The 14,549-nt window shown below is 37.4% G+C and overlaps 1 protein-coding gene across 7 annotated transcripts; it reads right to left on the bottom strand.

Moving 5' to 3' along the window:
* Nucleotides 1-1,974: 1,974 nt before the first annotated feature.
* LOC147516254 (phosphoribosylaminoimidazole carboxylase, chloroplastic-like) lies at nt 1,975-14,141 on the bottom strand. Of its 7 annotated transcripts, none has more exons than XR_015210988.1 (17): nt 13,856-14,119; nt 13,563-13,766; nt 13,365-13,476; nt 12,748-12,810; nt 12,532-12,670; nt 9,499-9,554; nt 9,144-9,217; nt 8,907-9,054; nt 8,564-8,737; nt 8,056-8,143; nt 7,851-7,961; nt 7,547-7,644; nt 7,322-7,439; nt 7,140-7,234; nt 3,484-3,671; nt 2,373-2,479; nt 1,975-2,273 (listed from the first exon to the last, which is right to left on the bottom strand). XR_015210988.1 is itself a non-coding variant. In XM_086588934.1 (16 exons), the coding sequence occupies exons 2-16, from the start codon at nt 13,612-13,614 to the stop codon at nt 2,180-2,182; spliced, it is 1,533 nt and encodes a 510-aa protein (XP_086445060.1). In that variant the 5' UTR covers nt 13,615-13,766; nt 13,856-14,141; the 3' UTR covers nt 1,975-2,179. The 7 variants fall into 7 exon arrangements, 5 of the variants coding, with proteins under 5 accessions (XP_086445060.1, XP_086445057.1, XP_086445061.1 ...); XR_015210987.1 differs by having other exon boundaries at nt 3,484-3,606; XM_086588934.1 differs by lacking the exon at nt 3,484-3,671 and having other exon boundaries at nt 13,365-13,480; nt 13,856-14,141.
* Nucleotides 14,142-14,549: the final 408 nt, after the last annotated feature.

Genomic DNA, 14,549 nt, shown 5'->3' with positions numbered 1-14,549 from the left:
AAAATTCAATACATTGACACATTGTATGTGTTTTTACATGATTATTAAAACTTAAAAGAAAGACTAGCAAATCATACCTTGAGATTTAACTTCAAATCCAACTAGCTAGCGCTCTTACGACCCATTCAATTTCTTGTGAAAATGAAATCCTAATAGTCAACAGTACATTCAAAGTCCTTCGAATGAAGAACTAGATTTTACAACTCGGTGTGCATATAAATACACCTACACCTACACATACTTCTCTTTATTCTCTAACATGGGGTACAAAAGCATGGGTTTAGTACTTGTATTTTGCGTTCTTTTACTACTATTCCATCAATACGAAGCAAGTAGAGTTTTGTGTGAAGAAGGTTGGATCAAGAAAGCAGAATTTCTATTAAAATCTATTCAACGGGGTCCGGTCCCTTCTTCTGGATCTTCTGGGTGCACCAACATTCCAGGTGCCAGTGGACCTGGTTGTCCACCATTCCCTTAATTGAACTCTTTGGGCGATGATGCTTTCATTCGTCGTAACACCTCTGTAAGTCGCAGTGATGCAGTGTCGATGCAAAGTTATCAGATATGATTGCTACAATGTTCATGTCCTAAATTTGATGCAGCTCAAAAGTCTTGGGTCTGGGCACATTCACGAATTCTTTATTCATTTTGTAGCTGTTCTTTATCCTTGTTTTCACTTAGAATTTGTAATTAATACGTAGCAATATCATGTATCCGAAAATTTGAAACTTTTTAGATACGTAGAGTTTGAGTTGGAGGCCGGAGGAGGAAATAATGCTAGACTAGCAGTATATGTTGTATCATATGTGCATATTTATTTATCTTTTCTATATTAATTGGATCAATATTGTATCTTGTATAAATATGTCCATATGTTGATTGTATGGTTGTGGACTTGTGGCTATCAGCCTACCAGGTTCTAGTTGAATATTCTCGTAAGTAGATTGTTTTCTTCTGGCATAATTGAGCAAAATTTACAACTCGACAGGACGACAACTACTGAAAAAAGTTAGTGTATTTAGCACGGTACATATTTGTCCCGTAAGATTCAATTACTTCAGTGGCGCGTAATACATCAAAAACTGGTGAACCATGCATTGCTCTGAATAGAACAATATATCACAAAATATCAGATACAATTACCAGCTAGAGATAGCTGTGAAGTCTGATATGGAGATATTCAAGCTTGCGTGCTATCTAAACCATGGCCTGAACATTAAAAAAAATTTACTTTAAGTCGTGGTTGAGAGGGATCAAATAAGAGGTAATGCTCGACCAAATCAGTTGCAGCATGGGCAGGGGTCAAGGTTAGGCCATATAACACAAGTCGAAGGCATGAAGAAGGTGGCAGCTGAGGCATTTGAATGGCAAGCCAGACGCCACTTGGAGAGTAGGGTCTCTTGTGAAAGAAAACAATTAGCGATCTTAGAACAGAATCCCCGTCATATTAAAATATTAAATTAGGCAAAATATAAAATGGTCTAACTAGCCATCTTTTTGTGTGGTGATGTGCGTTGAATATCATATTAAATTGGGCAGAATTAAAGAAAATGACGTTATGATCTTCATTACTTGTAGCACACTACTTGGTTCCCCTTGTGGCATTTTCTCTCTTTTTCCTTCTTTTCTTATCTGGATGGAAGAAGTCTAATTAATTTGATTAGGATGTTGGCGTTGAATATTATCAAAATCTTATGAGTGCAACATTCTCTGACAATGAACTGCCCCTTGATTTACGTTTTGCTTTATATATACTCTGCCAAAACAGTTTAGGGACTGCAAAACACACATTTAATAATAAACAGAGTGCGAGAAAGAGAACGCGAGATTTTTTAACTCCATAACTGCATCTATCATTAACTGTAAAATAGATGAAGCTGCACAAAAGTGGCCAAAATGCCAGCTAATTTATTTCTTCCTCTAGTTGAACCTAGAATACATTGAACCCTTTCCTCATTTATCTAATGCAGAAACTTACAGAAAACTTCACCCTTCTATTGAGTTACTTTGGCGCCACAGTAAAATCTCCTGTGACGATAACGGTTCAGCAACAATACTTCAAAGTTTTTAATGAACCATTTCCAACTCACTTTGGATGGAGACCTCAAGTCAACTCAACAATTTTTGAAAAGGAGGAAGTTGATACATGAAAGATGAACGAAAGGGAGAATATGCTGACTCAAGAATTTAAGTATCCTTCCCAACCAATTTTCACTAGTTTTTCATCTTTTTTCAAGACTTCATCTCTCACATCTTCTTGGTATTGGATTGTTCTGTACAACATAAGCCAATGGAGTATTAAAACAAAATTACAAAGATGTAACATAAGTACCAAAGAGCTTAAATTCTCTGGGGGTATTATATGCCCTAACCTAGCAAGTAAATCAGCATCCCCTATTCCCAGAATCCTGACTGCTAACAAACCGGCATTTGTTGCATTGTTTATTGCAACTGTTGCCACAGGAACACCTCTTGGCATCTGAAGTTGAAAGCAAAGATCAGCAATTGGTGTTAGCCAACACATCTAATACTAATTGATTGGTGACAAAGAGTCGTACTCTGCAATTTATGAAGACAAGCTAGAATGGACACGCTATACAAGATAGATGCTAGTAAGTTTTGAAAATTGGGATTCTTTAAAGTAAAAATAAGATCTAAAACTAGTTTAACTGTTTCAAAATCCGAGTCAGGGTTCCATGGTTATGACTTGAAACAGAAGAAGCATTCAAATAAATCACTATTATTATTATTATTTTTGCTCGGTAAAGATGAAATCTCATTAAATATGAAAAGAAAGTAGGCCAAGAAAGCCTACTATTACAAAGAAACAAAATAAAACTAAAAAAATAGCCACAGGAGGCTAACCCAAGAACTACAAATTATTCTACTTCTAAATACAAAAGTTTATCCCTCTCACCACAAAATACTCAAAAGAGATACTCCTAAACTCTTTAAAAATCTTAGACCACTGAAATAATAGAGCCTTAATAGATATGATAAGCTCCTGCTTAGATGCGGAAACGCCTTCAAAGTGTCGACGATTTCGCTCAATCCAAATACCCCACAGAATAGCAAATGGTAATAAGCTCCAAAGACGATTGCCTGATGAGGTAAAAAGACCATGACCCCAACCATTCAACAAATCTACCACTTGCCCAGGACTCACCCAATAAAAACAAGACTCTAAATGGAAAGAAAACCAAATATTCCAAGAAAAATGACACCCCAACAAAACATGATTTACAGATTCACCATCTTTCCTACACAATTAACAATAGTTAACAATAATATTTTTACGCTTCTGAAGATTATCAATGGTAAGAATACGCTCTAAGGAGACTATCCAAACAAAGAAAGAAATCTTGGTGGGGACTTTAGCTCCCCACATGACTAGACTGGGAAAAGAGGGAATAGGAGCACAACGATTATGAGAATTTGACCAAGTAGGAATGCTGAAATAAAAAAACTTAACAGAGTAAGTACCTTTCTTGCTCGGGTACCACACTCTCTTATCATAGTTTTGCGTCACATAGGATAGCGCATCAAGCCTAGCCATAAGGGAAGCTAACGCATCAATCTCCCAGTCATTCAGAACTCTGCGAAGACCTAGATTCCACAATATGCCAACTTCAGTTCTAACCATGCAATCTGTAACCGGTTTACCTTTGAAGCTAGACAAGCCAAACAACAAGAGATAACTGTTAGCAAGTTGTCAGCAAGTGAACCTCCCTCTAACCAACTATCTTCCCAAAACAGAATCTTGTCACCAAGCCCTAACTTATACAGGACACCTTTCAGAAACATAGGAAAAACATTAAGGATTCTTCTCCAAACCCCACAACCATAAGAGATACGAACCGAACCACTATCCCATCCAAAATGAGTTTTCCCGAAGCGGGACATAATCACTCTTCTCCACAAGCTCTGACGTTCCTCTCCAAATCGCCACAACCACTTACCCAGCAAAGCTTGATTAAAACTACTCATGTCTCGAAGACCTAAACCCCCGTTCTTCTTAGCCAAACAACACAACTCCCACTTAACCAAGTGATAGTGATGTTGCTCGTCCAAATCATCCCAAAGAAAGTTCCTCATAATTTCTTCAATCCTATTCACAACACTTTTGGGAATGACGAGAAGAGACATAAAATAGACAGGGAGACTAGCCAGGGTGCTTTTAATGAGGACTAACCGCCCCCCTTTTGATAAATATCTACACTTCCAACTTGCCAATATCTTCTGAACTCTTTCAATGACCGGGTCCCCAATGAATTTAGCCCGTGAATTTGCTCCAAGAGGCAACCCCAAGTACAAGGGAAGGAATCAGCTTGACACCCGAAGACCGTAGCTAAATCACCGAGACCAGAAACATTGCCTACACCATAAATCTTACTCTTAGACAAGTTCACTTGCATCCCCGACACAGCCTCAAAACAACAAAAGATGTCTCTCAATCATCTAATCTGATCCACCTGAGGTCCCAAGAAAACTAAAGTATCATCAGCAAACTGGAGGTGAGAGATGTGAACCCTGTCATGCCCAATACGAAAGCCATCAATAACCCCCAAGAAATTCACTCTAGAAATCATCCTACCTAAAACTTCCACAACCAAGATAAAAAAAAGATGGGAAATCGGATCTCCTTGCCTGATCCCTTTAGAACTCTTAAAAAAGCCAACTGGGGAACCATTAGCAAGTACAAAAAAAAACACTGTAGAGATACATTTCCGAACCCATTTTCTCCACTTCACTCCAAAACCCGTCCTCCTCAAAATATAATCCAAAAACTTCCAGTTAACATGGTCATAAGCCTTGGTTAAATCTATTTTACACACGACTCCAGAGCTATCACCTCTCCGTCTATCATCAATTGCCTCATTCGCAATAAGGATACCGTCTAGAATTTGCCTATCATGAATAAACGCTCCTTGGTCTTAAGATATCACTTTGTGCAGAACCTTCTTAAGCCTTAGGGCCATAGACTTGGAAATAATCTTGTAAGCACTCCCAACCAGACTAATAGGCCTCAAATCACTTATATCGTCGGCATCACTCACTTTGGGAATTAACGCAATGAAAGTGTTATTTAGATGGTGCGTTAAAAATCCGGTGTCAAAAAAATCCTCGACCATACTCATGAAATCAACACGAATGGTCTCCCAACACCTCTTATAGAACTCAATGGGAAACCCATCAGGCCCAGGGGCTCTATCTCCTGCTAAACTCTCGATGGCCTCCCAAATCTCTTCCTCTCCAAACGGGTTTTCTAGCATCTCCTTGTCCAATCCAGAGATACCATCAAGAGGTATGGCATCCACGAAAGGTTTAACATCTGAAGATTCAGAATATAGTCTAGTATAAAAATCCACAATATCATCTCTGAGGTTTTCCTCCCCTCTCACATCTCTGTCTTCAATCCATAAACTTTCCAAGTAAATCACTCTATTCCTAGCCTTAGCCATCTGGTGGAAAAACTTTGTACATTTTTCTTCTTCAATTGTCACTCTGATCTTAGCATTTTGTCTCCAAAAGATTCCTCTCTCCTTATAGAACATACAAAGTCAACTCTAAGATCTTCCCTTGAGTTCTTTGGGTTAGTTAGTGTTACCCCCCTACTAGATGAGCCAATTAGAATTCCCCCCCACTAGATGGGGAAATTAGGAACTAGTTAACCCAAGTTCTTTTCCTCATCCGAAAGAGAATCAACCTCCTCTTTGAGGTCAAGCTCCCTAATATCAGCAAGAACTTCCTCTTTTCATCTTTCCATCCTTCCAAAATCCTCCCTGTTCCACACCTTAATTTTTTCTTTTAAAGCTTTCAATTTTTTAGAAAAAATCACCCACGGTTTGCCTTTGAAAGAAAAAGAAGTCCACCATTCCTTGATATTCTCCTCAAAACCAAGATCGTCTAACCACATTAATTCCAATCTAAACGGAAAAGGACTCTGCGAACCGCACTCGCTATCCAATATAATAGGATGATGGTCAGAAATTGGACTAGAGACAATAGATTGGGAGTCTAGGCCAACTCTCCTCCCAGTCTATGTTCACAAGAAAACGATCAAGCTTAGATAAAGTCGGATCGTCATGCCTATCAGACCAAGTATACCGACCACCTTTGAGAGGAATATCCAACAACTCATACCGACCAACAAACTCATCAAAAAGCCTCATGTTAGTATCAATCCTACACCCACCTTTCCTATCACTTGAGAAACCACTACCAAAAGCAAAAGTATCATCCAACTCTGCCCAAAATTCAGTCAGATCCCCTCCACCTGAAGGCCCATACACCCCAATAATCACTTTGTGCATCTGCTCACCCCAAAACTGACAACGAATAGTAACAATGAAATACCCAATTGCGTGTTCAAACACCTGAACTTTCTACTATCCCACAAAATGCACACCCCTCCAGAAGTCCCAATAGAAGGAAGAAAATGCCACCCAACATCCAAAATCCCCCAAATATCCGCAACCAGAATGCTAGTAATCTCTTCCAGCTTAGTCTCCTGAAGAATTACCACACTTGCTCTCGATTTCCTTATACAATCCTTAACCGAAGGTTTTTTCTGGTCTCTCCCCAAACCTCACATTCCAACATAGGATTTTATGATTCATGAGTTCACCTTAGTTTTCCCTCTCCTAATACTACTATCAAAATTCTCGTCACCGTAATTAATAGACGAAGTCAATCACTTAAGTTCCGTAGCAAGTTTGTTCTTTCCTTCCCTTAGCAACTCAAATAAATCATTATTTAAGTGAAAGAAATATTTGACATATATTTCTTTTCACTCAAAATGAATTTCTTAAGAAAGACGAGTGTTATTTTTGTTGGTGATGGGGGTGAATACTAGACTTCCATTGATAGGTGAGAGCAGCCCATATGAGCTATTAAGGATAAATATCTCTGTGACTCGAAGGCTAAAATTTGACATTTCTTCCGAACCACATTAGAAACACCAACAATTCAAGACTGTGTGAGATATGTGATTTCAAGCTATAAAAGTGTCCAGGGATAACTCTGCCAATTCCAAACTCCAAACAACCATAAGCTCATCCACAACGTACCCTTTAGAGAGGTAGAGGAAGGCCTGAATTAATTCATCACTAAATATAAAAATGAATTTTACAACATACCTGGACAATAGACAAAAGTGAATCAATTCCGTCCAAGGAAGAAGCACGTACTGGAACACCAATAACAGGTAAGGGTGTCTTTGAAGCCACCATACCTGGAAAAGATATAAAAGCTGAATTCAACAAAAAATCCTGTGTAGAAGAGAAACAAACCGATGGACAATTAAACATAATCAAATTGCCTGGTAAATGGGCTGCACCACCAGCACCAGCAATGATAATCTGAATGCCTCGCTTATGAGCAGAAGCAGCATAAGTATCCATCAAATCTGAAGTTCGGTGTGCTGAAACTATTCTCACCTATAAAGTTGGAGATACACAGATATGCTATAAATGGCATCTAATTGAACCAAATAGACGTTTAGAATAACAATTATTCAAAACTAATCGCAAATAAAAAGGCCTACCTCGTGAGGCACGCCAAAAGAATCCAAAATTTTTGCAGCGTCCTTCATGATTGGTAGATCTGAATCAGAACCCATTATAATCCCAACACGTGGAGCAACTGCGGTAAACAGATTATAGAAAATTTTATTAAATAAGGAACATCAAACTCCTTAGTCCAAATGAATTTTTACGTAAATAAGGTAAATAACTAAACATAAATCCATACATTTCAATTTTGATCATGCTAGGCCATTTTCCATAAAGAGGGCACTACAATGAGATGTGATGAAAAGAAAACTTGATTTAATCTGATTGCAATCTAACCTTCCAATTCATCTTTCTCTTTACTAAGCAATGAATTTAATTGTGCCTCCACTATGCCCATGGAAGATCCAACAATTGTCATATGGCCCATCTTGCGCTGTTTTCGCATTTCTGCACGATCACATCAAATAATTGAGCACTAAAAAACTAGAATATATGCTAAGCATGGCCTAATGGCCATCAGAAAAAGCTTCAAAATTCTAACCTGGCTTATCATACCAATGAATAGAAGCTCCAGAGATATTCAATGCCCTTCCAATAAACTGATGAGCCAAACTGAATCCCAGCTCCCCCTACATGCATGAGAAGATTACAGTGAATAATAGCTTCTTACATTAGAGAATAAGAATATGCTTCAAGAATATTTCATACAAAGAAGTAAATGGTAAAATGGTGTCCTAAATGAAAGAAAATATATATAGGCTTAGGGACATCGTACAAAAGCGTGTAAAGTACATATGCATGTTTATTACGTTCAAAGATCTGAACAGCTAGACGAATGTACTACCAAATTTTCTTTTTCATTATTTTATCGGTAAAATAGAGGGTTTGTATTAAAATAGAAAGAAAAACTAGAAGAATGCACTACCATTAGTGTGGTCAGTTCTAATCAGAGTTTATGGCATATGTCTGACATCTCATAGTTGAGGATGCATCTATAACTCAACGACTACGGAGTGTATTCTGTAAAAGGAAAGGAGGAAGAAAGCTACCTCTTCTTCACCGAGTAAATTGTACATGATAGCAGCTGGGACTTTCATTGATGGATCACCAAGTGGAAGACCAAGAACTGCTCGCAAATGCTGCTCATATTGGGAGGTCAAGCAAGATTCTATTGTGTGATGCCCACTGTTGTGAGGTCTAGGAGCTACTTCATTTAGCAAAATCTGTAAAAAAAAATCAGGGTAATTCACTTATCACTGATATCAGAGAAACACAATACAGAAACAATCTCTAAATTTCATTGTGGAGTGTTAAAAGAAAAGAAAAAGAAAAAGAAAAAGAAACAGTGAAAATGTATCATGCAGAAAAGCATATGAGAAATAGATGAGCTACCTGGCCATCCTTCGTCAGAAACAATTCAACTGCAAACACGCCAGCACCTTCTAATGAACTAACAGCTTTTTGCGCAACATCAGCAGCAAGCCTCCTGATCTTCCACGACACATCTGCAGGTGCCTTTACTATGTGACAGATGTTATCCCTTAAAAGCACAAAATCCAAAAACAAATACATAGGATCAAAAACAAAGACTTGTGCCATTATTCAACTACAATAAAATTATAATCTTACTTGTGAATTGTTTCAACAACAGGATAGCATGAAATATTATTGCCTCGTCCCCTTGCCACAATGACTGCTAGCTCCTAAAACATGACATAGAACATTTCAAAAGTAAGTCACCCCTGCACTCAAAGATAATACATCTGAAGTTCTAAATCATATCAGTTACAGGAGAATGTGAGGATATAATTGTTGTAGCATATAACTACCAAACAAGGTTTCATGCAATCAAACACACACATAGCACAGCTCGTTCACGGCGCTTTCGATACTTCGCATAAGTGGTTATAATGCAAGTCTTAGCTGGTGGTAACTTAGTTACCAAAAAACAATTCCCTACAAGTTAAGGAAAACTGACACCAACCTTTTTGAATGGTGCCCACTTCTCAACATATAAGCCACGATCATATCCTCCAAGAACTGCAGTAGAGAGACGAGTGAGAGAAAATTCAGATGATAAATAGACACCATTAGTGAGAGAAAATTCAGATGATAAATAGACACCATTAATGATAGTGGCAACCAACAACTCTGTACTTGATATAAGATAGTAGCAAGTGGAACATGAAGGATAAGCTGGGGATTTTGATACCATATTTCTCCTTGCCTGGTGGTGGTCAGGCCAGAACTGGGTTTGCTAGGCCACACACCCCTATAATAATATAGAATCACCGTAACTTGAAAGACAATAAATTACCCATAAATGAAACATTTCAACAAAACAACCAAAGATATTGTTCCAGATTGGCATTATATGCTTAGTAACAAAAAACTGGAGGAAGAGTGCATTTTGAGAATCCTTTTTACTTATTATGTGTTATATACATTTTTCAGGTTTCTCATATATCATGTACTGAAACCCCTAGTATGGATCATGGACAGATGTGTCTATCTCCTTGTTCTGTAACTAACTCTAAATTCAAGAACAGAAGAGCCCAACTACATTGGGAAAATCTCATGAGAGGTGATTATTTCCAATAACTTTCTTTCTGCACTGCACAGTGCAAATGCCATTAGAGCAAAGCATCAATCATGCTTAAACCGACAAAAGTGAAACGGGAAGTATATCTTTCATGACCTTGTATCCAAGACTTGTTTAACAGGAAACAAAGCCAATACAAGTCTGATCAATCTGGTTGTGATCCTAGTAACACAGCTAGCACTTTTGGGCATATGTACAAAAACTCAGATCAACTATATGCTATGATGTGGTTTTGTCAAATGTAAGAAGAAAAACTTTCAAAATTAGAAAATCTTGTTGTTAATGAAGCAGTTAAGACATGCCCATTGTTGTCCTGCAACGCATGTTTGCTAATATGCTCAAGCAAAGTTCAATTCCCTCATAGACCACAATATTTTCACTTCCCTGGTTTAGGAAGAAAAGTGAATATGTTTATTCTCAATTAGAGACTGCAAACAAACAAGTAAAGAGAAATATCAGTGTAGCCTTATATGAAATGAAGATCTTCACACACCAACCGGAACAGGGAGTGAGCAAAAGCAAAGACAGAAGAACAATTGAAACAAAAACATTCCAATGAACTACCTTTATAATTGGTGTCGAGATGGACAGATTTTCTTTTTCTTATTTATTTATTTTATTTCCACAGACCATAACACATACGAAATAATTCAAGCAGTACCATATATGTAATCACCTACACGACCTTAGCAACCTAAAGCGTCAACCAAGGGTAACGCACACACACTCAAAACACGCACTGCCACTTTAAATATCTAATTGTCCCAAAAGCTCGCTCTTAATTGTTGAAAACCGCACTCTAAAAGGCCTAAACACGTCAGTTTACATTAGATGATGAGACACGACAATTCTTGACATGTTGGGATTGGGTTAGCAAACCAATTTGCTGCACTAAAAGTACTAAAATAGTGTCTAGAGTCATAATCCATATACATAGATCAAATATTAGGGCACTAGGCCAAGGTAATAAGTTGGTAAAATTTAGAGAGTGGTTAGTCCATGTGCACTAAATGCATTCTAGGTGACATGTGTACCAAAATTTTCAAAACAATCTTCAGATTACAATTTTGTCATACTTTCTAACAGTGTTCTAAAAAATGGGCTAGGCGGCTGATTAATCGGTGGCTAGGCGCTAGGCGGTCCTCCACTGTACTGTATAGCATCCTAATCGGTGCATAAAACGGTCGACTGATTAATCGGTATAAAACGGTGGATATTCGGTCTAGGCCGGGCTGGACCGTTTTTTAGTCTAAACTTTAGTTCGGCCCAATTCAATTATTAAGCCCAAATATCAGCCCAATTGAAATATTAAGCCCAATATGGCATCAAACTATCGAACTCGCACCAAATTGAATAAAAAAAACACAGATAACTCCAAACTCGCACCAGAAAAACTCCCACCAAAAAAAATAAAACTAACGCAGAAGATTCCCATTGGTATGTAAACTTCTTCTTCTTCTTTTTCTTTATCTTCTTTTTTTTCTTTTTCAAACTTGCCCAGCTCCAAACTCTGTATCACTCTATGTTTGATTGTTTGATTGTTTGATTGAGTTCTTAAGAAATTAATCCTCTACTCGCTAACCTTGACTGGAATCACCCTTTATTTACTTCTAAAACTCTTTGTTATCAATAATACATTAGGTCATTAATACTACATGAACGCCTTAACTACATTAATACTACATGTCTACATGTCTACATTACTCCTCTAAACCTCCTATAAACGCCTTAACTTCTGACGACTTGCGATTCCATCTGCAACTATCATCTTCACAGCTTCTACCCTGGAATTTGCTACAAAACACACTAAGTAAAGAACTAAAAATTCAAAACTTAGAAAAGAATTACAACACTACAACAGTAATAGTGTAATACTGATAATATATATATACATATATATTTTTGGTAATAAAAAAATACATGTATATACACATTTATAATATTATAATATTATATATATATATATATATATATATATATATATAGATAAATAAAACCGCTTAGCGCCTAGCCCGCCTAGCACCGTTTAGAAGGCCTAGGCGCTAGGCGGTCCCTCACCGTACTGCTACCGCCTAGCGTTTTTTAGAACATTGCTTTCTAATCAAACATGAAAGTATTGAACTGGAAGAAAAAAAAAGGTAACTGTTTAGAATTTACATGTTATACACGATTCTTTTCATTTTTACATTATAAAAAAAAAAATCTTTCTCCATAAGCTTACAGATACTATGCATTTGTAGTTTTGTACACAATATATAGGCGCTCTGAATAATGGAAAACTTTGGGTTAAGCAGTTTTATGCTCTCGCTCCCGCTTTGCACTTTGGTTGCTAAGTACAGGACACAACAATAACAAATATATGATAGCAACGAAAGACAATAAACATTTATGTAATGTCATGTCGTGGACACTTACCAGATACAGAAGAAGAAATTGCCTCTTCGCTGTGAGCAACCGCATTTCCGCGCCCATCATAAGCAAGTCTTCTACTTTTTATCATTAGGGGATATCCAAAGAGCTCCCCTGCTCTCTTTGCACTGTCCAGATCATCTATCTGCAACATCAGAAATCAAAACAATTATATACCCTTAATCAAAGGGCTTTTATGTTAATGCTTAATCTTTTCGTGACCTGCATAAAATCAGGCAACGGGATTCCATGCTGAGAAAAATGAACTTTTTGAAAATATTTGTCCTGTAATGAGAGAGGAAGAAAGATCATGAGACTCAATAGATAAAGTTTATCACATAACATGAACTAGTCATTAGTATTGAAAGGAATAATACAGGTACAATAAGAAAAGAAACTTGCATTCCAAAAAATAAGTTAAGCAAAATCATATTTGTCACAAGAAATAACGTAAATTGTGGAAACAAAACAATTGCGGTCACATAAGAAAGGCTGGACAGAAACTATGAGCAGGCTAGTGAAATCTTCAAAAAGCTATAGAATACTGAATCATAGTCATCTAAGATATCATGTCTAGGAGATGTGTAGACTTCCCTACAAACTCAAAATACTTTTGTAGAATAACTATTTGTAAAATGTGTACTGATACGCATGACAAAGAGGCTCTTAATGTCCATAATATGATCAGTAAAGCCTTTCAAATCTAATATACTAACTCATAATTACTAAAGACTATAAGATAGTACAAAAAAAATATCCCGTTAAGCCGGTATAAACATTCCAATGAAGCATAGACAATCTTTCTAAGTCACATAAACATAAAAAGACACTACTCATACTTGGATGATTCGAATTGTAGAAGCTTTGGGTTGACAATCAACACCTTGTTGCTCCAACTTCTCAAGTGTAGCAACATCAACATGCTCGATTTCAACAGTCAAAACTCCACACCTAACTACCATACATAAAATAACATTACAACTTTAAAACCATAAAAAAATAACAGAACAACAATCATTACTAAACATAGAAACCACCTCTTTGCAAAATCCTCAACTGTAGCACTGTCATCAAAGCTTCCAACAACATGTTTATAAGCCACTGCACTTGCTGGGCAGTTCTCAAGTGGGTCCAAAACCACTACTTTAATAGCCATTTGTGAAGCCACCTGGCATAACATACGACCCAATTGCCCTCCACCCAAAACACCAACTATAGTATCACATATTCCATGTACCTCTCTACATGAAACAATAATAGCAAACTAAAAATTAGTCTTTAACTACTTAACAACAAAACATAAGAATGAATGGAATGGAACGGAATGTACCTAGGTATAATTTCATGACCATTGTTTGATACTTGGCAGGAAGTGACTTGTTTTTTTCCTCTTCTTATATGTTCCATTGAAAGTGGGAGCAACTGTGTAGTTTTTCGAGGTGTGAGAGTCGAGGCAAACACGTGGCAATCACCTATTTGATGACTATAAACTGTTGCTGGACAGCGAAGAAGCATCACGAAATTAGTGAGCGGCTTCTATTTCTTTTCGTTAGAAGTGGTGGTGACGAGGGAGACAGTGTTCGAAATTTATCGTGGTCGTTGGAATTTCGGACTGCATGGAAACAACAAGATTTCGTTTGGAATTTATCGTGGTCGTTGGATCTTGTGGGGTGGGCCTTGTGTTAAGTTGAATTTTAAAACTAGGGTTTAAATTATTTTGGGCCTGCCCGTTAAGAAATGACTTGATGCAATTGGGTGCCCCTCCACTAGATTTTGTGAAGTTAAATGCTGATGGATTATTGAACTAGAAGGGTCTGGTTATGGTGATATGATTACTAGTATAACCACTAGCAGTGGAGAGTGAGCAGAGAGAGAAAGCGAGTTTGGGGCGAAAGAGAGGAGATCGATGAGAGTCAGACAGAAACCAACAAAACAATATTTTGGGCCACATACCCCCAAGCCCAGAATGTTCGGGCTCACTTGATTAGAGACCACCAAGGCCCAAAATATCGAATTCGGTGAAT

This window comes from Coptis chinensis, chromosome 2 (assembly GCF_015680905.1).
Source record: "Coptis chinensis isolate HL-2020 chromosome 2, ASM1568090v1, whole genome shotgun sequence".
NCBI classification, from domain to species: domain Eukaryota; kingdom Viridiplantae; phylum Streptophyta; class Magnoliopsida; order Ranunculales; family Ranunculaceae; genus Coptis; species Coptis chinensis.
The sequence above is the reverse complement of the archived record's forward strand: the minus strand, read 5'-3'. Positions and strand labels throughout refer to the sequence as shown.